This window comes from Oncorhynchus masou, chromosome 27 (genome assembly GCF_036934945.1).
Source record: "Oncorhynchus masou masou isolate Uvic2021 chromosome 27, UVic_Omas_1.1, whole genome shotgun sequence".
Classification (NCBI taxonomy): domain Eukaryota; kingdom Metazoa; phylum Chordata; class Actinopteri; order Salmoniformes; family Salmonidae; genus Oncorhynchus; species Oncorhynchus masou.
The window spans coordinates 37664473-37691524 of record NC_088238.1 but is presented as its reverse complement, the minus strand read 5'-3'; the positions used below and the strand labels follow the sequence as shown (position 1 = coordinate 37691524).

General features: G+C 42.7%; 1 protein-coding gene across 1 annotated transcript; it reads right to left on the bottom strand.

Annotated features, from left to right (window-relative positions):
* Positions 1-4227: 4227 nt before the first annotated feature.
* Positions 4228-26541, bottom strand: htr2cl1 (5-hydroxytryptamine (serotonin) receptor 2C, G protein-coupled-like 1). The gene is made up of 5 exons (XM_064939018.1): positions 26426-26541; positions 24617-24812; positions 5995-6158; positions 5325-5681; positions 4228-5087 (listed from the first exon to the last, which is right to left on the bottom strand). The coding sequence occupies exons 1-5, from the start codon at positions 26429-26431 to the stop codon at positions 4518-4520; spliced, it is 1293 nt and encodes a 430-aa protein (XP_064795090.1). The 5' UTR covers positions 26432-26541; the 3' UTR covers positions 4228-4517.
* Positions 26542-27052: the final 511 nt, after the last annotated feature.

Sequence of the window (27052 nt, the reverse complement as noted above, 5' to 3'; positions counted from 1 at the left end):
AGGCCCTTCTCCCCCGATTGCTCAGTTTGGCCGGGCAGCCAGCTCTAGGAAGAGTCTTGGTGGTTCCAAACTTCTTCCATTTAAAAGTGATGGAGGCCCCTGTGTTCTTGGGGACCTTCAATGCTGCCATTTTTTTGGTGCCCTTCCCCAGATCTGTGCCTCAACACAATTCTCTCTCAGAGCTCTACACACAAGTCCTTCGGCCTCATGGCTTTGTTTTTGCTCTGACATGCACTATCCACTGTAGGTATTTATGCTGCAGTAGTTTATGTGTCATGGGGCTAGGGTCAGTTTGTTATATCTGGAGTACTTCTCCTGTCCTATCCGGTGTCCTGTGTGAATTTAAGTATGCTCTCTCTAATTTTCTCTTTCTCTCTTTCTTTCTCACTCTCGGAGGACCTGAGCCCTCGGACCATGCCTCAGGACTACCTGACATGAGGACTCCTTGCTGTCCCCAGTCCACCTGGCCGTGCTGCTGCTCCAGTTTCAACTGTTCTGCCTGTGATTATTATTATTTGACCATGCTGGTCATTTATGAACATTTTAACATCTTGGCCATGTTCTGTTGTAATCTCCACCCGGCACAGCCAGAAGAGGACTGGCCACCCCACATAGCCTGGTTCCTCTAGGTTTTGGCCTTTCTAGGGAGTTTTTCCTAGCCACCGTGCTTCTACACCTGCATTGCTTGCTGTTTGGGGTTTTAGGCTGGGTTTCTGTACAGCACTTTGAGGTATCAGCTGATGTACGAAGGGCTATATAAATCAATTTGATTTGATTTGATATAGACAGGTGTGTGACTTTCCAAATCATGTCCAATCAATTGAACTTACCACAGGTGGACACCAATCAAGTTATGCACCTAAGCTAAATTTTGAGTCTCATAGCAAAGGGTCTGAATACCTATGTAAAGGTATTTCTGTTTTAATTTTTTAAAATAAATTTGAAAATATTTCTAAAAACCTATTTTCGCTGTGTCATTTTGGGGTAGATTGCTGAGGATAAAAAAAAATAATGTAATCCATTTTAGAATTATGCTGTAATGTAACAACATGAGGAAAAAGTCAAGGGGTCTGAATAATTTCTGAAGGCACTGTATATCATAGGCTATGTAGGCCTGTTGGATAACAGCACCATCATTTTGGATTTTGGGGGTTTGGGATCATAACATGTCTTTAATGTAAGGCTCAGATAGCATCATGCTTGAATTTGCACGCTGATCAAAGCTCTAATCAAATCCAGACATATTTATATCCTTTATATGCTTCAGAATGACAATCTGATTTTGGTGGGAATTACAGGGTTACCTGGGAGAAAAGGGATTTATTCTGGGGATGGAGGGTTCTAAAATACTGGGAAAATATTGAACCCTATTAGTCACACTCCCTTCCCTTCTTCTTGTCTCATCTTGTTAAATTCACTGACAGATGCAACTCAATAATCACTAGGGCTATTGCCACATGCACTCCCCAAACTGTGGGCTTCCCGAATAGGGATAGGCCTATGTGCTTGTGATTTGAAACATATTTTTTTTTTAAAGAAGCTAATGATCCTCGGTGGCTAAGACATTCTCTCTGGTGAATTATTTTGAACAATTTTATTTAGACATGAGTAATTAGTATGACAATCCATACTCTATTTTTTCACAGTATGAGACACATTGTCTAAACATACTGAGAAATAGTGTTTCGCTCACTTCTTTCTGTCGGGGCGCTTCTATGTCAAGTAAATCAAAATTTCAATATTTTATTTGGAGGGGCAAGGAGGTAACGGAGGGAGGGCCAGGCCCTCTAAGTCCTGCCCATAAATGCCTGCACTTGCTTTAGTATGCCGTTGTTCCTTTACATCGCCACAGAGTGGCGCTAATGCCTCATATTTGGAACATAGGGCTGGACTGTAAAGGATTGGAATTGGAACAATGCTGCTCTCTTCGGGCTCTTCAAGCAAAGTGCAGAGGCCTCCTCTGTTCCTCGCCCATTGTCACGTCGATAATGAATCATTGCATGAACATTTTTCTCCTATATGAGAACACGCACTGCCTATATTGTGGGACCCACATACATTAAACACACTGTAACTAACTTTCAAAGGCACTAACAAGTTTAGTCTGGCGTCAATCAAACAAACAATCATTCAAAAGGGAGACTTCACTCAATGACACTACACATTTTATAATGGCATTCACATGGTCTATAATTATCCTTTAACTAATATTCAAAGCCACAAACAGTTGTTTAAGCTTAGATTTATCTGAAATCTGTCTGTTGCTGTCCTTGATGCTGACATAAGGATAGCTTAACAGAAAGCTTAACATCCATCCATCTATCCATCCATCCAACCATAAATCAAGCAGAAGGGAGACTTTGTGCACAGATTAGAATGATGTTTTAATAATAAATAAATGGCTGCATCACACAGAAAAAAACAACAACACTGTCTTGTCTATTTATTGAAATAGTCAAAACATGAGAAGTGTCATTGACAAACATTCACAAGTAAATGGTATGAAAACCGGTGATTGATTGATTGATTGTAATGTAATGGAATAATAACACAAAATATCTTTAGCTATGGACCAGGGCATTATGCTGCGTTTATGACAAGTGGGAAACTTGGAAAATACAACTTGTACTGTAAACTGAGAGCAACAAGTTGTGTGCTTTGAACTCATTGAGAATGCCGATTGGTGAATGGTAAACAATCTGCGTCAACCATAAACTAAAAGTACAGCTTACATGCTCGTAAACAAATGACAGTGTTAAAAAACCATATAAATAGAATACATTATATTTATGTCTATTTGCATTTAACTGCTACAAATGCTGTTATCAAGGTCATTTTCTTAGTAGGTGACAACAGAGCTCAGCATGTGGGAGATGTCTTGGGCACAGGGATGATAGATGAGTATCCCACTAGTAATTACGAGTTGGAAGGGGGTTCAATTGGATTTTTCCCAGTTGTATGCTCATAGTTAAGAGATGTCATAAACCCAGCATTAGCATGATTGCTAATGCTGACAAGGGAAAGCTCAGTGCTAGCAAGAAGCACTAATGCCCTGGACCAGAAACAGCTATATTTTACACACACATAGTTATGGCTAACATATACAGCTTAAAATTAATTGTTTAGGATACCTCTTGACTTCGCTCCTCGATCGGAACGCAAAGTGAATTCGGATCAGGCGCCCGTCCTCTCTGCACTTTTCATTCTTTTAGTTGAATGTTTTTGTCAGACTTTATGTCAAACACGTCAATAGGCCTGTAGCAACCCACCTTTTCAACCCAAAATACTTATTTTAAACGTCTTTTCAACGTTATCTTTTTTTGTCTGATAAAAGCTCCAAAATTACTAGCGACGATCGCTTAGACCTTCTGTTCAATCTTCCTTATGTAAGAGAGAACTTGACATCATAGTGAATGAATTGATACGTTTTTGACCTTTGAACTTTGACCTGTGTAGAGGGGTCAGAGGTTGTCATATATACATTCATTCAGGTGCTCTGGTGTTTTGGTTGTGGTTGTTGCAGCGTTTGATTATGGGTTATAGGAATCATTTGGGTTGTAGGTCAGAGTGGGATATACTGTATAGGCCTGAAGGATTACTAACATACTGTACATTTGGTTTGTTCTATGATAGGGTTATAGACTGTGGTTATGGTTGAGTTATGGTCATAGCTATGGTTGTAAAGATGGCAGAAGGGGGATTATCTTATTGTGAAGTTAGATTGGCTGTGTGAGACAAAAGCATGCACACACTGCAGCCCTTCGGGACCTGCACTGCTGTTCATCCTTAACTTGACTGTTTCTGATCTTCTCAAAGAATGCTGTGTGAATCTGAGTGAGGTGATACATTATGATGTGTGAGAGAGATCCACTGTACACAGGTGTTTCCAACCCCTTCATTCACCGACCCTTCTTGAAAATGATTTATTTCATGCATTCATACAGACACCACAAGGTGGAGCTATGACACTATCACTGGGGCTATATTGTGTTCAGTTACATTCCTCTCTCCATTCAACATTACTGATCTACCTATTAACCATTATTGACCTTTTTATACATGCCTGCAGAGCTCAATTCAGACCTGTTATATTCTTATGTAGTGTCCTAACCAGTTATAACATGGTGCTGAACTGTTACTAAAATCCATAATACAGTTGAGTTTGGGTATATTTTAAGTCTTGAGTCTCTCTCTGTTCAGACTTGTTCAGCTTCTTCTTCTGTGGGTTTCTAGATTGAAGCAGTACTTTTCTATTACATCCAGGTCAAGATGAGTCCATCCCATAGAGTTGGATAGAAGGCTCTTATGCCACCTTTAACATGGACAGAGTCACTGAGGGCGTCCCATTCTACAGATAAGAGATGGGCTGTCTAGAATCTCTATGGTCCTTCCTTGGCCCTGTGCTCTGTGGATGTGTCCACTATCTCTCTATAAGACAAACCCAGTATCGTCCCCCTCCATCCATCGTCACCCAATGAGACGCGGTGCTGTCATAATTCAATTAACTAATCAACCAATCAGACGCTGCTGGTGCGCTCCACCTGGGCATGGCAGAAGCTGTCGACGGAAAGCTTCAGCTCCGACATTCCGGGTTTTAATCCCGACATTATCCCGGGACATTCCATCTCCATCCCCATCCTGCCATCTGTGGGGTCGACAGGTTCCATCCCTCTGATCATCCCATTCCCATCTGCCCGGTCCCCTCCACCACCATTCCGACAGTTACTATTCCGGTCCACACTTCCCATCTTCCCATTCCCACCATTATGTCCAAATATGGGCACGATGGCATGTGACGGACACGGCATCATCGTAACTGCAAGCGACTTACTACTAACTCCGGCGTTTGGCCCTGTGTTATACTGACAACGTATATAGCTGGAAAACGCCCTTCTATATGTCTTATTAAACAAGGTATACACTAAAGGGTTAACTCCGGAGGATATATATCCCACCCATACGAAGACGTTGAGGAGCTCGGCTAATAGCGGCTCATTGCATGAACCCTGGCAGAGGACGTATGTGACATTGGTGATGAAGAAAGGACACCACATGATCAGGAAGAGGAAGAACACAATCCCTAGCACCTAGGGAATAGGACAGAGAACATAGAACACATTAGAACAGATTGGATTAGAGAACAATCCTCACAACGTAGAACATAGAACAGAGTAGAATATACAACATAGAACAAGATTAGTGTGGAGTATAAACGGTTATGGAATGCAATAGAACAGAATGGAAAATAATGAAATGGAAGAGACGAGAACCGAAGGAGACGAGAACAGAAAAGAAGATCATAGTTGTGTAAATTTGGTCCTCACCTTGGAGGCTCGCCTCTCGTTCTTGATGGCCTGCATCATCCCCCGTCTCCCAATACTGTCCCGTGGATCATGCCCCGCCGGCGAGCTCAGCTGGGATGCCACCTCGGAACTTGGAATTATGCTGATGTCCTCTGAGGGGGAGGTGTTTAGGAGGCTGGTCTGCCGGACATGATCTGCTCCTTTCTGGCAGCTCAGACTCCCTTGTCTGCTAGGAGGAGGAGCCTCAAGGTTTATGGATGGGACTTGGAAGTTTGGGGCCGGGGATCTGGGGTAAGAGGGTGTGGGCGGCGGGTGTAGTGGCTGATGGGAGAGAGTCTTCCCCTCATAGAGGAAGACGGTTGCCTGGCGCTGGAGGACCTGGAGAAAGACAGACAGACTGTGATATTACAGTGGTCTAATTTTGTCCTACTGTTCTTATGTCTTACGTCTGTGTTTGCTATGTGTATGAGCCACATGCCTTTTAAGCCAGACACATTTCCATTCCTATCAAAAAGGGAGCAAATCAAAACATGCCAACTTCATCTTAGTGCTTGTAGCCGACAAAGTTGGGCCTGTGTTATATTTCCTCTCTGACAGACCAATGAGATTCAATCAGAGGCGGGAAAAATACATGGCTAGCCAATCAAAAGACATAACGTCATAGCGCCAATTAAAACATTCTCTGACAGACCTGTACGGTTAGGTAGTAGGACACCACCATGATGACCAATGGGATGAAGAAGGCCACGAACGAGCCAATCAGCATGAAGTGCTCCTCGTTGAGGACACAGCTTCCGTCAACAAACACCTTGTCCTTGTTATGGAGACCGATGACCGGGATAGGCATTGACACTCCTAGTAGAAGGAGAGAGAGAAAGAGAGAGTGATTAGAGAAGAAAAGAGAGAGATTAGAGAGAGACAGTTAAAGACATTGTCCTTGTAACGGCTGATGACGGGGATAGGGAGAGAAAGAAAGAGAGGGATGAGAAAGTAGGGAAGGAGGGAAGGGAGAGAAAGAAGATAGGGATAAGAGAAAGAAAAGGAGAGGAGAGGCAGATGAAGATGTTGTCCTTGTTGTGGATGCTGATTACTGTTATAGGCATGGACACTCCTTAGAGAAGGATGTGGCGAGAGATGAATAGAAGGATGTGGCGAGGAGAGACATGAAGAAATGGTCCTTGTTGTGGAGGCCGATGACTAGGAAAGGTATGGATGAAAAAATAGAAAGAGAGAGAAAATAGGGATGAGAGAAGGAAATAAAGAGAGGAGTGGGACGGAGGAGAGGGATCGAGACAGTTTTTGTTGTGCAGACATAATAAGCTTGAATGAAATGTAGAGAGGAGGATGAAAGAAGAATACAGAGGGTTGAGAGAGAAGTGAGAGAAAGAGAGATAGAAAAAGGATAGAGAGAGAGAGAGACATAAAGGTAAAGAGAGAGCAAGAAAGAGAGAGACAGACTAACAGATAGACAAAGACAGATAAAAGAGTAATTCCATGCATCTCTCTAATCCAGGGGTGACAAACTTATTTTTCCCCTTGGGGCTGTATTTAGTCTTCAATGAGGTCTCTCAATATGTGCAAACAATTGTATATTTTAGCTTTCATTTCTGTGATTATTAATGATTTTGACACAGTCAAGAAACTGAATGAATTTGGAAAGTACTCAGACCCCTTGACTTTTCCTGCATTTTGTTCTGTTACAAAAACCAACCCATGAGGTTGAAGGAATTGTCTGTAGAGCTCCGAGACAGGATTGGGTCGAGGCACAGATCTGGGGAAGTGTACCAAAAATGTGCTGCAGCATTGAAGGTCCCCAAGATCACAATGACCTCATTTTTCAATGGAATAAGTCTGGAACGGCCAAGACTCTTCCTAGAGATGGCCGCCCTGCCAAACTGAGAAATCGGGCCTTGGTCAGGGAGGTGACCAAGAGCCTGATGGTCACTCTGACAGAGCTCATGAGTTCCTCAGTGGCCATGGGAGAACCTTCCAGAAGGACAACCATCTCTGCAGCACTACAGCAATCAGGCCATTATGGTAGAGTGGCCAGACAGAAGCCACTCCTCAGGCGCATGACAGCCCGCTTGGAATTAGCCAAAAGGCACCTAAAGGACTCTCGGACCATGAGAAACAAGATTCTCAGGTCTGATGAAACCAAGATTGAACTCTTTGGCCTGAATGCCAAGCAACACGTCTGGAAGAAACCTGGCACCGTCCCTACGGAGAAGCAAGGTGGTGGCAGCATTATGCTGTGGGGATGTTTTTCATCAGCAGGGTCTGGGAAACTAGTCAGGATCAAGGGAAATATGAACAGAGCAAAGTAAGACGAGATCCTTGATGAAAACCTGCTCCAGTGCACTCAGGACCTCAGACTGCCGCGAAGGGTCACCTTCCAACAGGACAATGACCCTAAGCACACAGCCAAGACAACGTAGGAGTGGCTTCGGAACAAGTCTCTGAAAGTCCTTGAGTAACCCAGCCAGAACCCGGACTTTAACCTGATTGAACTTCTCTGGAGAGACCTGAAAATAGCTGTGCAGCGACGCTCCCCATCCAACCTGACAGAGCTTAAGAGGATCTGCAGAGAAGAATGGGAGAAACTGCCGAAAATACAGGTGTGTCAAGCTTATAGCATCATATCCAAGAAGACTCGAGGCAGTAACCGCTGCCAACCACAGTTCACAATTCCCTGGCAAGCCGTGAGAATACTTGATGGATGATGGAAGCAGCGTGTTGTTTTTATTTATTCTGTTTTAAGCCTTGCCCAAACCATAGCTCTAACCTTAACCACTCAGAATTAATGCCTGAACTGTTAACCTTTGAGTTGTTTCTGTTTTAAGCCTGTAACCACGCGGAATCAACCCTGTTACCACGTGGAATTATAGCATCAAAAAATAGACGTTCATACATCATACTTCGAATTTCGTGATTGGACTACCTCGGACCATGTCATCTGTTTAACACACATGCACGCACACACGCAAGCACACACAGAGACAGAGATACTGAGGCACACACACAACCTGACCTTTCACCCTGTCATCTGGTTGTCTACCAGACTCATTGACGATACTTATCTATCCATCCTTAAATAGCGAAAGAGAGAGAGACAGATGGAGAGAGAATCATGTCTGTGTCAGTCTCACACAGTTTTGGTATACCACCATGCTTCACAACGAGAGAGAGATGGAGGGATAAACAGCCAGGAGGTCTAGATGAGTAGGCAGAAAAAGAGGAAATAACAAAGTCTCCTTCTGTCTTCATTCATCAACATTTCCTAAATGAGTACTCTGTGCGTGTGTGTGGGTGTGACGCATGCACCCATATATCCCCACACCTACCTATAGATATAGTCCATACAGCTGCTATCTTCATCATAGCTTTAGTTCTGGAGTTGAAACGGCTGTGCTCTATAGGATTTCTTATGGCCACGTATCGATCCAGAGATATAGCACACAAGTGCATTATACTGGCTGTAGAGAAGAGAACATCCAGGTAGATCCAGATAGGACACAATGCACTGGGCAGGGGCCACGCATAGTCTGGAAGAGGAGAGGGGGAAAGTCAGGTTAGATACAGTGCCTTCAGAAAATATTCAGACCCTTTGACTTTTTCCACATTTGTTTTTACTTTACGGCCTTATTCCGAAATGGATTAAAACAAAAACACATTTCTCAGCAACCTAAACACAATACCCAATAATGACAAAGCGAAAACAGGTTTTAGAAATGTTTGCAAATTTATTAAAAATAAAAAACAGAAATACCTTATTTACTTAAGTATTCAGACACTTTGCTATGAGACTCGAAATTGAGCTCAGTTGCATCCTGTTTCCATTGATCACACTTGAGATATTTCTGCAACTTGATTGGAGTTCACCTGTGGTAAATTCAATTGATTGGACATGATTTGGAAATAAATACACCTGTTTATATAAGGACCAACAGTTGACAGTACATGTCAGAGCAAAAACCAAGCCATGAGGTCGAAGAAATTGTCCTTGGAGCTCCGAGACAGGATTGGTTTGAGGCACAGATCTGGGGAATGGTACAAAAACATTTCTGCAGCATTGAAGGTCACCAAAACACAGTGGACTTCATCATTCTTAAATTGAAGAAGTTTGGAACCAACAAGACTCTTCCTAGAGCTGGCCGCCTAGCTAAAATTAGCAATCGGAGAAAAGAGCCTTGGTCAGGGAGGTGACCCAGGGAGGAACCCAATAACCTAGAGTTCCTCTGTGGAGATGGGAGAACCTTCGAGAAGGACAACCATCTCTGTAGCACCACCATTCAGGCCTTTATGGTAAAGTGACCAGATGGAAGGCACTCCTCAGTAAAAGGCACATGACAGCCCACTTGGAGTTTGCCAAAAGGCACATAAAGACTCTCAGAACATGAGAAACAAGATTCTTTCGTCTGATGAAACCAAGATTGAACTCATTGGCCTGAATCCCAAGCATCACGTCTGGAGGAAACCTGGCACGGTGAAGCAAGGTGGTGGCAGCATCATGCTGTGGGGATGTTTTTCAGCAGCAGGGACTGGGAGACTAGTCAGGATCGAGGCAAAGATGAACGGCGCAAAGTACAGTGAGATCCTTGGTAAAAACCTGCTCCAGAGCGCTCAGGACCTCAGACTGGCACAGAGGTTCACCTTCCAACAGGTCCATGACCCTAAGCTCACATCCAAGACAATGCAGGAGTGGCTTCTGGACAAGTCTCTAAATGTCCTTGAGTGGCCTAGCCAGAGCCGATCGAACATCTCTGGAGAGACCTGAAAATCGCTGTGCAGCAACACTCCCAATCCAACCTGACCGAGCTTGAGAGGATCTGCAGAGAAGAATGAGAGAAACTCCCCAAATACAGGTGTGCCAAGCTTATATACCCAAGAAGACTCAAGGCTGTAATCGCTGCCAAAATGTGCTTCAACAAAGTACTGAGTAAAGGGTCTGAATACTTTATATTAATTAGCCCAAAATTCATGCACACACTCCCATGGCACCCCCACCAACACACACACACACACACACACACACACACACACACACACACACACACACACACACACACCCATAGCACCCCCACCAACACACACACACACACACACACACACACACACACACACCACATGACACATAGAGTGCGTATACCAAACATTAGCAACACCCTCCTAATATTGAGTTGCACCCCCCTCTTTTGCATCAATTCGTTAGGGCATGGACTTTACAAGGTGTCGAATGCATTTCACAGGACTGCTGCTTTTAGTGTCTGTGTGTCCTTGTGTGGTTTTATTGTGTATTTATTGTGATGTATGTATTGGCTGGTGCATTTTCCTTTTGGGGAGTTACTAAGTACTATCTTATCTTAGCCTACTAAATGGGTTATCAGGTTTTACTGTCATCCCATAGCTATCTTTTACATTAAGTGGTCACTTTCTGCAGTTTCTCCCCAGCTAGTAGTTTAATAGTGGTAGGATTACTGTTCTTGGGTCATCCCAGATTGCCCGTTACATGATAAAACATGCATTCTTACAGTTATCTATGAATGAGTTCTGTCATCTTTCATTCTCGCTGTAACATAAGTTCAAATCTTTTTGGGATAGGGGGCAGCATTTTCACTTTTGGATGAAAAGCGTGCCCAGAGTCAACTGCCTGCTACTCAGGCCCAGTTGCTAATTTAACCATATTATCAGTAGATTTGGATAGCAAACACTCTGAAGATTCTAAAACTGCTTGAATGATGTCTATGAGTATAATAGAACTCACCTGGCAGGCGAAAACCTGAGAAAAATCCAACCAGGAAGTGGAAATCTGAGGTTTGTAGTTTTTCACCTCACTGCCTATCCAATATACAGTGTCTATGGGCTCATATTGCACTTCCTAAGGGTTACACTAGATGTCAACGGTCTTTAGAACCTTGTTCGATGCTTCTACTGTGAAGGAGGGGGGAATGGGAGCTGAATGAGTCAGAGGTCTGCCAGAATAGGCATGAGCTGATCACGCGCACTCACATAAGAGTTAGCTTGCGTTCCATTGCATTTCTAAAGACAAAGGAATTCTCCGGTTGGAACATTATTGAAGATTAATGACAAAAACATCCTAAAGATTGATTCTATACTTCGTTTGACATGTTTCTACGAACTGTAATATGAATTTATGAATTTTTACCGATCACCTGGACTTGCCCGCGCGTCGTGAGTTTGGATTTGTGAACTGAACGCGCTAATAAAAAGAGGTATTTGGACATAAATTATGGACTTTATCGAACAAATCAAAACATTTATTGTGGAACTGGGATTCCTGGGAGTGCATTCTGATGAAGATCATCAAAGGTTAGTGAATATTTATAGCACTATTTCTGACTTCTGTTGACTACACAACATGGCTGAAATCTGTATGGCTTGTTTTGTTGTCTGAGCACTGTACTCAGATTATTGCATGGTTTGCTTTTTCCGTAAAGTTTTTTTTAAATCTGACACAGAGGTTGCATTAAGGAGAAGTATATCTCTAATTCTGTGCATAACACATGTATCTTATATTAAAGTGTATGATGACTATTTCTGTAAATTGATGTGGCTCTCTGCAAATTCGATGTTTTTGAGGCACAACATTACTGAACAATAACGCGTCAATGTAAACTGAGATTTTTGGATATAAATATGAACTTTGTCGAACAAAACATACATGTATTGTGTAACAAAGGTTAGAAAAAGGTTAGTGATTAATTTTATCTCTATTTCTGCTTTTTGTGACTCCTCTCTTTGGCTGGAAAGGCTCTGACCCAACATAATCACATGTTGTGCTTTCGCTGTAAAGCCTTTTTGAAATTGGACACGATGGGTCGATTAACAAGAAGTTAAGCTTTAATTTGGTGTATTGCACATGTGAATGTATGAAAGTTACATATTTCTAAAACATATTTTTAAATTTCGCTGCCTTTTCAGTGGAATGTTGTCGAGGGGTTCCGCTAGTGGAATTAGCCATAAGAAGTTAATTAAGGTTAGGCAATATTTTAAGAGCATTCTATGCATTTGGATAGTAGTAATCAAGTTAATGTGCGTTACAATGTATGCTTGTACATTGTGTGTTTGCAAAGCATCTCTGCTAGTCATTTCATCTGAGCGTGACTCATCGAACACCATCGTGCTTGGCCCAAATTCTGTTGGCCGCTTCATGTGCTGTCCAGCAGTCGAGCAGCCCGATAACTTTTTCTACTCGGATGGCATTTGTCGTCGGCTAAACATTACTGGGTCAGAAGTGGGCCTCCTGAGTGGCGCAGTGGTCTGAGGCACTGGGAATGTTCTTGTCCCATAGCGCTCTAGCGACTCCTGTGCTGGGCCGGGCGCAGTGCACGCTGACACAGTTGCCAGGTGCACGGCATTTCCTCTGACACATTGGTGTGGCTGGCTTCCAGGTTAAGTGGGCATTGTGTCAAGAAGCAGTGCAGCTGGGCTGGGTTGTGTTTCTGAGGACGCACGGCGTCCTCTCAATCTTCACCTCTCCCGAGTCAGTACGGGAGTTGCAGCGATGAGACAAGACTGTAATTACTAGTTGGATACCATAAAATTGGGGAGAAAAAAATAATATTTATATATATACAGTGGGGCAAAAAAAAAATTGTCAGCCACCAATTGTGCAAGTTCTCCCACTTACAAAGATGAGAGAAGCCTGTAATTTTCATCATAGGTACACTTCAACTATGACAGACAAAATGAGAAGAAGAAAAATCCAGAAAATCACATTGTAGGATTTTTAAGGAATTTATTTTTCAAATTATGGTGGAAAATAAGTATTTGGTCAATAACACAGGTTTATCTCAATACTTTGTTATATACCCTTTGTTGGCAATGACAGAGGTCAAACGTTTTCTGTAAGTCTTCACAAGGTTTTCACACACTGTTGCTGATATTTTGGCCCATTCCTCCATGCAGATCTCCTCTAGAGCAGTGATGTTTTGGGGCTGTTGCTGGGCAACACGGACTTTCAACTCCCTCCAAAGATTTTCTACGGGGTTGAGATCTGGAGACTGGCTAGGCCACTCCAGGACCTTGAAATGCTTCTTACGAAGCCACTCCTTCGTTGCCCGGGTGGTGTGTTTGGGATCATTGTCATGCTGAAAGACCCAGCCACGTTTCATCTTCAACATTACTGTGCAACCGTGTTCATTGATCTGGCCAAGGCTTTCGACTCTGTCAATCACCACATCCTCATCGGCAGACTCGACATCCTTGGTTTCTCAAATGATTGCCTCGCCTGGTTCACCAACTACTTCTCTGATTGAGTTCAGTGTGTCAAATCGGAGGGTCTGCTGTCCTGACCTCTGGCAGTCTCTATGTGGGTGCCACAGGGTTCAATTCTTGGACCGACTCTCTTCTCTGTATACATCAATGAGGTTGCTCTTGCTGCTGGTGAGTCTCTGATCCACCTCTACACAGACGACACCATTCTGTATACTTCTGGCCCTTCTTTGGACACTGTGTGCTCTCGTTGGCTGGTCCTCGCTTCATACTCGTCGCCAAACCCACTGGCTCCATGTCATCTACAAGACCCTGCTAGGTAAAGTCCCCCCTTATCTCAGCTCGCTGGTCACCATAGCATCTCCCACCTGTAGCACACGCTCCAGCAGGTATATCTCTCTAGTCACCCCCAAAACCAATTCTTTCTTTGGCCGCCTCTCCTTCCAGATCTCTGCTGCCAATGATTGGAACGAACTACAAAAAGCACTGAAACTGGAAACACTTATATCCCTCACTAGCTTTAAGCACCAACTGTCAGAGCAGCTCACAGATTACTGCACTTGTACATAGCCCACCTATATTTTAGCCCAAACAACTACCTCTTTCCCTACTGTATTTAATTAATTAATTAATTTGCTCCTTTGTACCCCATTATTTTTATTTCTACTTTGCACATTCTTCCATTGCAAATCTACTATTCCAGTGTTTTACTTGCTATATTGTATTTACTTTGCCACCATGGTCTTTTTTTGCCTTTACCTCCCTTATCTCACCTCATTTGCTCACATCGTATATAGACTTGTTTATACTGTATTATTGACTGTATGTTTGTTTTACTCCATGTGTAACTCTGTGTCGTTGTATGTGTCGAACTGCTTTGCTTTATCCTGGCCAGGTCGCAATTGTAAATGAGAACTTGTTCTCAACTTGCCTACCTGGTTAAATAAAGGTGAAATAAATAAATAAAATAAAAAATGCCCTTGCTGATGGAAGGAGGTTTTCACTCAAAATCTCACGATACATGGCCCCATTCATTATTTTCTTTAAGGATCAGTCGTCCTGGTCCCTTTGCAGAAAAACAGCCCCAAAGCATGATGTTTCCACCCCCATGCTTCACAGTAGGTATGGTGTTCTTTGGATGCAACTCAGCATTCTTTGTCCTCCAAACACGACGAGTTGAGTTTTTACCAAAAAGTTATATTTTGGTTTCATCTGACCATATGACATTCTCCCAATCTTCTTCTGGATCATCCAAATGCTCTCTAGCAAACTTCAGACGGGCCTGGACATGTACTGTCTTAAGCAGGGGGACACGTCTGGCACTGCAGGATTTGAGTCCCTGGCGGCGTAGTGTGTTACTGATGGTAGGCTTTGTTACTTTGGTCCCAGCTCTCTGCAGGTCATTCACTAGGTCCCCCCGTGTGGTTCTGGGATTTTTGCTCACCGTTCTTGTGATCATTTTAACCCCACGGGGTGAGATCTCGCGTGGAGCCCCAGATTGAGGGAGATTATCAGTGGTCTTGTATGTCTTCCATTTCCTAATAATTGCTCCCACAGTTGATTTTTTCAAACGAAGCTGCTTACCTATTGCAGATTCAGTCTTCCCAGCCTGGTGCAGGTCTACAATTGTGATGCTGTTGTCCTTTGACAGCTCTTTGGTCTTGGCCATCGTGGAGTTTGGAGTGTGACTGTTTGAGGTTGTGGACAGGTGCTTGATTCAAGGCAAGTAACACTGAAACATGCATGAGAGAATTAGCTGTTCTGCAAGACTGTGTTATCATGTCCTCCGCAGAGTTTTAAACAGGTCAACATTCACAAGGCCGCAGGGCCAGACGGATTAGCATGACGTGTACTCCGAATCAGAGCTGACCAACTGGAAAGTGTCTTCACTGACATTTTTAACCACTCCCTGTCTGAGTCTGTAATAACAACATGTTTCAAGCCGACCACCATAGTCAATGTGCCCAAGAACACTAAAGTAACCTGCCTAAATGATGTCCGACCTATAGCACTCATGTCTGTAGCCATGAAGTGCTTCGAAAGGCTGGTCATGGCTCACATCAACACCATTATCCCAGAAACTCTAGACCCACTCCAATTTGCATACCACCCCAACAGATCCACAGATGATGCAATCTCTATTGCACTCCACAATGCCTTTTCCCACCTGGACAAAAGGAACACCTATGTGAGAATGCTATTCATTGACTACAGCTCATTGTTCAACACCATAGTGGTAAGCGTAGGTAACAACACTTCCGCCACACTGATCCTCAACAAAGGGGCCCCAACACCATCATTCAGTTTGCCGATGACACAACAGTGGTAGACCTGATCACCGACAATGATGAGGCTGCCTATAGGGAGGGGGTCAGAGACCTGAACGTGTGATGCCAGGACAACAACCTCTCCCTCAATTTCATCAAGACAAAGGAGATTATTGTGGACTACAGGACAAGAAGGACGCCCCCATTCTCATCGACGGGGCTGTAGTGGAGCAGGTTGAGAGCTTCAGGTTCCTTGGTGTTCACATCACCAACAAACTTTCATGGTCCAAGCACACCAAGACAGTTGTGAAGAGGGCACGACAAAACCTATTCCCCCTCAGGAGACTGAAAAGATTTGGCATGGGTCCTCAGATCCTGAAAAGGTTCTACAACTGCACCATTGAGAGCATCCTTACTGGTTTTATCACTGCCTGGTATGGTAAATGCTCGGCCTCCGACCGCAAGGCACTACAGAGGGTAGTGAGTACGGCTCATTACATCACCGGGACCAAGCTTCCTGCCATCCAGGACCTCTATACCAGGAGGTGTCAGAGGATGGCGCTAAAAATTGTCAAAGACTCCAGCCAACCTAGTCATAGACTGTTCAGCAAGCTGTACAAGACTGCCAAGTCTAGGTCCAAGAGGTTTCTAAACAGCTTTTAACCCCAAACTATAATCTTCCTGAACATCTTATCAAATGGCTACCCAGACTATTCACATTGGCCCCCCTCCCCCCATATTTTACACTGTTGCTACTCTCTGTTATTATCAATGCATAGTCACTTTAATAACTATACCTACATGTACATACTATTACCTCAATTACCTCGACTAACCAGTGTCCCCGTAAATTGACTCTGTACCGGTACCCCCTGTATATATCCTCGCTACTGTGATTTTACTGCTGCTGCTTATTTATTTGTTACTTTTATTTATTTTTCTTTTTTTTTTAAAGTATGTTACATTTTATGTATTTTTTTAAAACTGCATTTTTAGTAAGTAAGCATTTGACTGCAAGATCTACACCTGTTGTATTTGGCGCATGTGACAAATAAAATGCAATTTTTTTTCATGTCTGTGTCAGCCCTGTGGCCCTGTAGTTATGTTGCATAGGTGGAATATCCTCATTTTCCAAGATGACAGCTCTTCCTGCGTCAGCAAGGCCACCTGGCTGTGCTAATTAGATAGGTTTCATATTTCCCATGTACCAAGATGACAGCTCATTTTGCCTCATCGAATGTACTTAGCGGTGCAGCATATGAGAAATAGACATAGTGCTACATTAGATCATGCTACACATAATTAGTATTCCCACATAGGCCGAGCAGACAATAATTTAATGGTAAAATGACCTTAGCTGGTCTATTGAGAGCTCCTAAATGGCAATAAGTTTCACTGCCAGTACCACATCCACAAATTAATACATACCATACGAAATGAGGTGACTCAGCTAACGTACAGAATAATACAAATTGCCCTGAGACCAGGTTGAGTAGAATGGTTTGGATTTCTCCCTGAACACAATGACTGGCATTTTCAGACCATTCTGGAACTTTGAGGGTTCATGACATAGCCCTTCTTGTAATTTAATAGTATTTTACCATTGTTGCCATTAACTTCTTGGTGACAGGGGGTAAACTGCCTGCTACTCTGTCCCAGATGCTAATATATGCATATAATTATTAGTATTGGATAGAAAACACTCCGAAGTTTCTAAAACTTTTTGAATGATGTCTGTGAGTATAACCGAACTCATATGGCAGGCGAAAACCTGAGACAAATCCAACCAGGAAGTGGGAAATCTGAGGTTTGTAGATTTTCAACTCTTTGCCATTCAGTGTACAGTGTAATGGGGTCATATTGCACTTCCTAAGGCTTCCACTAGATGTCAACTGTCTTTAGAACTTTGTTTGAGGCTTCTACTGTGAAGTGCGGGTGAATGAGAGCTGATTGAGCCAGGTGTCTGGCAGAGTGCCACAGGCTCTGAGGCGTGGTCACGAGAGAGTTAGATCTCGTTCCATTGCTTTTCTACAGACATAGGAATTCTCCGGTTGGAACATTATTGAATATTTATGATAAAAACATCCTAAAGATGGATTCTATACTTAGTTTGACAAGTTTTTACAGCTGTAATATAACTTTTTGTCCGACGTTCGGCTGGACTTGAACACGCGTTTGGATTTGTTTACCAAACCCGCTAACAAAAGAAGCTATTTGAACATAAATGTTTCCTCAAATTACAGGAGACGGAGGAGGTAGATTAAAATTTGTTTTCTTGGTTTTAGAACTTTATTTTTGTGTCCAGTTAAGTGCAATTTATTTCAATTTTCCTTGCTATCTTCAGTAGCAAGTAGTAGTAGCTAACTAGCTTCCAGTGCGAGCATGCAGTTTTCAGCACCAGAAGTGCAGAATGGCCAACGCTACCAAAAATTTTGTGGACCTTTTGTTGAAGAACACCTTTCTCTGGGGTACATGGAAAAGACGTGAATTTAAGCCGAGGGTCGACTTCTGCCTGAAATCAGTTTCATGATAAAGGATGAAAAATTGATGGCATTCAATACCAATTGGTATAAAAAAGTATAGTTGGTTTATAAGGGAGCCATTCATCAAGCCACCTGTATTGCTGGCCTCGCCTGCTTTTTGGAAAGTCTGAGCCTTGGGCGAAAGGAAGGTAGGTACAAGTGACCTGAAGAACATCAATCGTTCTGCTAAACGGCATAAAAAAGCAGGGAGCATATCATTGGAGGCTCCTCAGGGGAGGAAGGGGAGGACCATCCTCCTCAGTGATTTTCAGAACATCATTTTTTGTAGTGAAACATGAAAGTTATTTTTAGATAAAACTATACTACAGAGATTCACATGTAACCAAATAATTGATCAAGACACACTCTTTTGCAATAAAGGAATACACTGGCCTCAGTGGCACTTTGTAGGGTAGCACCTTGGTGTACTAGGAGGACAGCTAGCTTCCATGCTCCTCTGGGTACATTGATGTCAATATAAAACCTAGGAGGTTAATGGTTCTCACCCACTTCCATAGAGTTACACAGTAATTATGACAACTTCCAAAGGATGTCTTTCAACCTATCAGAGCTAGTACTGAAAGCATAAGCTACAGCTAGCTAGCAATGCAGTGCATGAAATGTTCTAAGTAGTTAAAGGCAATAGTTGAACAGTTATGAACAAATAAGTTCTTACAAAATTAAGGAGAAGCAACAGAGAGAGCTACTGTAGCTATATTTCGTAGTATTTTCTTTCTTTCTTCACTTTCATTTACTTAGCTAGCTTCAAATGTAGCTAGCTAGTTTAGCCTACTCAAACACACGTTAGTTCTAGTAGCTATGTTGACTATGACGTGACAAGAATGGATGTAGGCTGTGTGTAAGCGGGGGGTTTTCGCCTGGTGACAGACATCTGATTTGTTGTGAACTGAAATCCACAAGCAAAGGGAAAAGGTGAGAGGAGGAGAGCACATAGATAGATGCGAGAAGGAATTATACACAGTATACAACGAGCTGTTTGTATGTGGCTGCTGTGAAAGAAAACTGTGCTTGCTTGTGATCAGGGGTGTATTCATTGCACCGATTCTGTTGAAAAACTTGAACTAAAGCAAACAGTATGAAACGGGAATAAAAATAGCTGGAATAGGTCCAATAGAAACTCTTGTTTGCAACTGTTGGACTAATGATTACACCCTAGATCATTTAGATGTAGGCAAGAGTGTGCAAAGCGGTATTGATTGTGTCACTATCTGTCACTATGTGTCACTATCTGTCACTATGTGTCACTATTACTAAAAATTCTCTCGACCTGTGCACCTACGTTCGAAACTTTCATTCACAGGCTAGGTTGAATCAATCTCATGGTGGGTACAGGGAAAATTTGAGTATCACGTAGTAGCCTAAACCTATCGATGTTACATTGAGCTGGGTGAATGGAATATGAATGACAGCTATAAAATATCCAGTAATAGAAATAAGCCCATGTTAACAATAAAAAAAGATCATCCTCCCTCATATTAAATGGCACCGGCCGCCCCTGGAGGATATAACCGTTGCAAAAAAAGAAACGTCCTCTCAATGTCAACTGCGTTAATTTTCAGCAAACTTAACCTGGGTAAGATTCAACAAATGAGACATAAACTGAACAAGTTCAACAGACATGTGACTAACAGAAATTGAATAATGTGTCCCTGAACAAAGGTGGGGGGTCAAAATAAAACAGTCAGTATCTGGTGTGGCCACCAGTTGCATTAAGTACTGCAGTGCATCTCCTCCTCATGGACTGTACCAGATTTGCCAGTTCTTGATGTGAGATGTTACCCCACTCTTCCACCAAGGCACCTGCAAGTTCCCGGACATTTCTGGGGGGAATGGCCCTAGCCCTCACCCTCCGATCCATCAGGTCCCAGACGTCCTCAATGGGATTGAGATCCAGGTTCTTTGCTGGCCATGGCAGAACACTGACATTCCTGTCTTGCAGGAAATCACGCACAGAATGAGCAGTATGGCTGGTGGCATTGTCATACTGGAGTGTCATGTCAGGATGACCCTGCAGGAAGGGTACCACATGAGGGAAGAGGATGACTTCCCTGTAACGCACAGCATTGAGATTGCCTGCAATGATAACAAGCTCAGTCCAATGATGCTGTGACACTCTGCCCCAGGCCATGATGGACCCTCCACCTCCGAATCGAACCCGCTCCAGAGTACAGGCCTCGGTGTAACGCTTATTCCTTCGACAATAAACTCGAATCTGACCATCACCCCTGGTGAAACAAAACCATATCTTGTCAGTTAAAAGCACTTTTTGCCAGTCCTGTCTGGTCCAGCAACGGTAGGTTTGTGCCCATAGGCAACGTTGTTGACGGTGGTGTCTTGTGTGGAGCTGTCTTACAACAGACCTACAAGCCCTCAGTCCAGCCTCTCTCAGCCTATTGCGGACAGTCTGAGCACTGATCGAGGGATTGTGCATTCCTGGTGTAACTCAGGCAGTTGTTGTTGCCATCCTGTACCTGTCCCGCAGGTGTGATGTTCGGATGTACCGATCCTGTGCAGGTGTTTGCACGTGGTCTGCCACTGCGAGGATGATCAGCTGTCCACCCTGCAGCACTGTCTTAGGCGTATCACAGTACGGACATTGCAATTTATTGCCCTGGCCACATCTGCAGTCCTCATGCCTCGTTGCAGCATGCCTAAGTCATGTTCATGCAGATGAGCAGGGACCCTGGGCATCTTTCTTTTGGGGGTTTTCAGAGTCAGTAGAAAGGCCTCTTTAGTGTCCTACGTTTTTATAACTGTGACCTTAATTGCCTACCGTCTGTAAGCTGTTAAGGTCTTAACGAGCGTTCCACAGGTGCATGTTCATTAATTGTTTATGGTTCATTGAACAAGCATGGGAAACAGTGTTTAAAAACTCTTTGGGATAGGGGGCAGCATTTTAACTTTTGGATAAATAGCGTGCCCAATTTCAACTTCCTGCTACTCATGACAGGAATATAAGATATGCATATGATTAGATTTGGATAGACAACACTCTGAAGTTTCTAAAACTGTTTGAATCATGTCTGTGAGTATAACAGAACTTATGCAGCAGGCAAAACCCAGAGGACTAACCATTCAGAATCATTTATTTTTGAGGTCGCTGTCTGTTCAATGGGTTCTCATGGGGAAACAATATTTCCCAGGCACTTGTTTGCAGTTCCTACCGCTTCCACTGGATGTCACCAGTCTTTGGAATTTGGTTGAGGTTATTCCTTTGTGCAATGAAGAAGTAAGGCCATCCTGGAAAAGGGTAACGCTGTTGAGAGTTGGCCAAGACTTGAAAAGTAGCGTTAGTTTCCTCTCGTCCTCTATTGAAAACAGATAGACAATTTGATCGATTATTAACATTTAAAAATACCTAAAGTTGTATTACAACAGTATTTTGAAATGTTTTGGCAAAGTTTACAGGCAACTTTTGAAATATTTTATTCTAACTTTGCGCAAATTGGAAGCTGTTTTTTTTCTGGATTAAACGTGCCAAATAAATGGACATTTTGGATATATATGGACGGAATTAATCGAACAAAATGACCATTTGTGATGTTTATGGGACATATTGGAGTGCCAACAAAAGAAGCTCATCAAAGGTAAGGCATGTTTTATATTTTATTTCTTTGTTTTGTGTACCACCTGCAGGGTTGAAATATGCTACTCTCTTTGTTTACTGCTGTGCTATCATCAGATAATAGCTTCTTATGCTTTCACCGAAAAGCCTTTTTAAAATCTGACATGTTGGCTGGATTCACAACGAGTGTAGCTTTAATTTGCTATCTTGCATGTGTGATTTAATGAAAGTTTGAATTTAATAGTATTTTATTTGAATCTGGCAATTGACCAAGTGGGCCATTTGCGTCTCCCTATCCCAGATAGGTTAAACCCTTAACAATGAAGATCTGTGAAGTTATTTGGATTTTCACGAATTATCTTTGAAAGACAGGGTCCTGAAAAGGGACATTTTTTTGTTGTTGTTTAAATGTCCACATCAGATTCAAGCTTCTTGGGAAAAGCCGCATCGATCATGTAATGGCCGAATGTCTGCGTATTCAAACCGCGCAACACAAAGAGAAAGTAAGAAACAGGGATGTTCTCAAAGAGCTTATCGACATCACTGCATTTTTTTGTGTGCAAGACTTGGCTTTTAGAGGACACGATGAGAAGGAAAGTTACGCTAACAAGGGCAACTATAAAGAGCTTGCAGAGGTAATTGCACTTTACGGTGCTTTACTTGATGAACACATGGAACTTTCGACTGGCTTTTCTGGAATGTAGAAATTAATTCTGAATGTTTTATAGCTTCCATCGCATCATACATTAAAAGTTTGATTAAAGAGAGAGGTTGACGCACCTACATTTTTCCAAGCGTGCTCAAGTATGCTTTCCACTTTCCGTCTGTATTAATTTAACAAAGGAGATAACACATAATCACTTCGGACAGACACAAGCAAAAACTGATTACATGAATGTCGCAGCGCCCTAGCCTACACCTAAACATTAGAGATCGGACATGCTGTATGGAATGAAAATGAGACGATTTTTCAGTCTGAACTGTAGGCTACCAATAATAGCAGTTGCATACAGCCTATAAGCCCTGTCCATCTGGTCAGGGTAAACAAATTGGTAAAGTTATGTATTTATAGTACATTTTTGTGTCAGGAGAAAATGTGAATGTGATCAAATGGTGTTTATATTCAAACTTGGGCTGACTAAGCTGCCTATACCTTTAACTGGATTTAATCAATCAACATAATAGTGATGATAGATGTGAGTTAATGTTTTATTGGGCCTACAGTTGCATTGGCCTGCATGACCCAAATATGCATAAAGCAAGCTCAGCCCTGTGAGTTCTGTTGTCTATTAGTTGTTGTCTCTGGGTCTGGGTAGAGGAAATCCCACTCTTAATCTTGTCTAAATATAATTCATATGAACAAGTGTACGGTTGGGTTTTCTTTTTAAAACCATGTAACCTGATTAGGAAAAACTGGTCCAGTCATAGCCCATGTAAAATCTTTTTACAACGGATTAATCACTGTCATACCTTATATGGTCCAGAGTTTTCCTGGTCAGGTTAACAGATAAGGAAAAACTTGGCCCACCACTCTGGGACCTATGGTGCCACCAGTCTCCTTGCAGTTGTCAGTTATTGTCAGGTATGTGGATGATCAGGGCTTTATTTAGGAACGTTTCTTTGGCTACTTTGATGTGTCAAATGGGAGAGATGCTCAGACTGTTTGACTTTGTGGATTCTGAGATGTCTGAGTTTAACCTACGATAGCGCAGCTGTTAAGGAATGCATCTTCTATATGTATTTACAGCTACTGTAAGTCCCTTCCTATTCCCTGATTTAGAGGTGATAACCACTCCACTGAAGCCACATCTCATGTGCCCACTCATCCACTGTTTCCTCTCCAAGCCGTATTAATTTTCTCTCATTACTGTATGTAGAGCCAATCACACACACACAAACACAACCACATTATTGCACACACATTATTTTACTTCTTGCGTGGACTAACTCATTCCTAGCTCTTTTATCTAGCTATATTGTGTATTGTGTTGTTATTTTTTGTCTTCCCAGTCAAATCCTGTCTTTCCTTCAGTGGAAGAGTTTAGCTCTTCCCCAACACCATCCATCCATGATGAACCTGTACTGCACTGAAGTCAAGCCTCTGAACACCTCAAATCATGCCTCATATCCCCATTCAATCACTGTTGTGATCCATTCCCAACACTGTGTAAGTAGCCCTTTCATTCCCATTCCCTATAACATTGTAATATAAATGTCTTCATTAAATGCTTTAGGTTAAAATAGTCTTTTTGAAACACGCTTTGTCATCTCCGTGTGTTCCACGCCTATATTGTGGGTCTCTAATCCTCCTAAAATGTTCAAGTCACCAGCCTCCACTCCTAACAAAGATACACTATTGTACTCTTAAGACAGAGATTCAGTTTACACAGACCACTAACACAGCCCACTAACGGTTCTCAATGCACTCATAGTCTCACAAGGAAAGAGACAGAGCTAGAGAAACAGAGAGAGAGAGAGAGAGAGATGCAGAGAGCGTTTACACAGACCACATAACACCAACAATCTTAGATACACAGAGAAAGTTTAAACAGACCACACAGAGCACTAACCACAAAAAATATACTCCCTGTCTAAGAAACAGACCACAGAGCCAACCTCAAGACTGTTTACACATACCACATGGTATGGCCAGTATCCCCACCAGCCACGGCCAGGGGGAATTATGCACAGTGTAGTTCTACTCACCATAGAGTATGTTGATGAGGGATACAGGCATCACTAGTATCCCCACCAGAATGTCGGCCACGGCCAGAGACCTCAGGAAGAAGTTGGTGGCATTCTGAAGCTTTTTCTCCAATGAGACAGCTAGGATGACCAGGATGTTTCCACATACCGTCAGCACGATGATGACCAGAATGAGGAGTGCCGGCCAGTTCTTCTCCTTCAAATACAACCAAACTTTATTTGTGTAGCACCATAGATAGAGAATGACTAGAACAGCCATAGAATATAACTCATGGGTACACTCAAAATGGCTAACCTGGTACTGTAGTGATTGTTGCTCTATACAGTGCCTTGCAAAAGTATTCGGCCCCCTTGAACTTTGCGACCTTTTGCGACCTTTTGCCACATTTCAGGCTTCAAACATAAAGATATAAAACTGTATTTTTTTGTGAAGAATCAACAACAAGTGGGACACAATCATGAAGTGGAACAACATTTATTGGATATTTCAAACTTTTTTAACAAATAAAAACTGAACAATTGGGCGTGCAAAATTATTCAGCCCCTTTACTTTTAGTGCAGCAAACTCTCTCCAGAAGTTCAGTGAGGATCTCTGAATGATCCAATGTTGACCTAAATGACTAATGATGATAAATACAATCCACCTGTGTGTAATCAAGTCTCCGTATAAATGCACCTGCACTGTGATAGTCTCAGAGGTCCGTTAAGAGTGCAGAGAGCATCATGAAGAACAAGGAACACACCAGTCATGTCCGAGATAATGTTGTGAAGAAGTTTAAAGCCGGATTTGGATACAAAAAGATTTCCCAAGCTTTAAACATCCCAAGGAGCACTGTGCAAGCAATAATATTGAAATGGAAGGAGTATCAGACCACTGCAAATCTACCAAGACCTGGCCGTCCCCCTAAACTTTCAGCTCATAGCTCAGACTGATCAGAGATGCAGCCAAGAGGCCCATGATCACTCTGGATGAACTGCAGAGATCTACAGCTGAGGTGGGAGACTCTGTCCATAGGACAACAATCAGTCGTATATTGCACAAATCTGGCCTTTATGGAAGAGTGGCAAGAAGAAAGCCATTTCTTAAAGATATCCATAAAAAGTGTCGTTTAAAGTTTGCCACAAGCCACCTGGGAGACACACCAAACATGTGGAAGAAGGTGCTCTGGTCAGATGAAACCAAAATTGAACTTTTTGGCAACAATGCAAAACGTTATGTTTGGCGTAAAAGCAACACAGCTCATCACCCTGAACACACCATACCCACTGTCAAACATGGTGGTGGCAGCATCATGGTTTGGGCCTGCTTTTCTTCAGCAGGGACAGGGAAGATTTTTAAAATATGTGGGAAGATGGATGGAGCCAAATACAGGACCATTCTGGAAGAAAACCTGATGGAGTCTGCAAAAGACCTGAGACTGGGACGGAGATTTGTCTTCCAACAAGACAATGATCCAAAACATAAAGCAAAATCTACAATGGAATGGTTCAAAAATAAACATATTCAGGTGTTAGAATGGCCAAGTCAAAGTCCAGACCTGAATCCAATTTTTCAGTTCTTGATTTGTTAAAAAAGTTTGAAATATCCAATAAATGTTGTTCCACTTCATGATTGTGTCCCACTTGTTGTTGATTCTTCACAAAAAATACAGTTTTATATCTTTATGTTTGAAGCCTGAAATGCGGCAAAAGGTCGCATATTTCAGGGGTGCCGAATACTTTCGCAAGGCACTGTATATAGCACATTTGGTAGCAACATCAATAAAATCCATAAAAATAAATAATAATAGAGAAATAAAACACACTAACCTTCATGGTCGGTGCTCGAACCACCGCCTCTGCCTGCGACGACCCCAATGACAGGTTACCGTCTACTCCTCCAGCACCAACCCCCCAGGGTAGACTCTGGTTGAGTCCAAGGTAGGTGGAGTTGTTCCCCCCTGGAAAGACCATCCAGCCCCCTACCTCCAGAGAGTCCCTGGCGGAGGATCCGAACCCGCTCAGTAGGGCTACCCCTCCTGGACTTCCCATCCTGGGAGGGTCTCCTGAGGCCTGAAGGTCCTGGCTGGACCTGCACTACTCCCCTGTCACCACTAGAGGGACCAACCCAGAGGACAATGCGACATCAACAGACTTGGGATTGGTTTGGTTCGGGATAAAAACGTGTTGTCTTGTAATGGGTAGTCTAGGTCCACTTAGAAAGTCTAGAGACTTGGAATTGATTTAGTCTGGGTTCTGGGTGAAAATAGTGTTCGAGTGGGATCTAGTTACAGTTTAGTTAAGTTCACAAAATGGATAGTTAAGACTCCAGGTTTAGGTCCACTTGAAAGTAAAGGAAGAGTTGATTGGTGGTTATGTTTCCTCTTATACAGTGGAACAGGAGAACGTCCCAGGATAAGCTCTTCTTCAGAAGTCCCATGTGAAGGACAAGCTGAG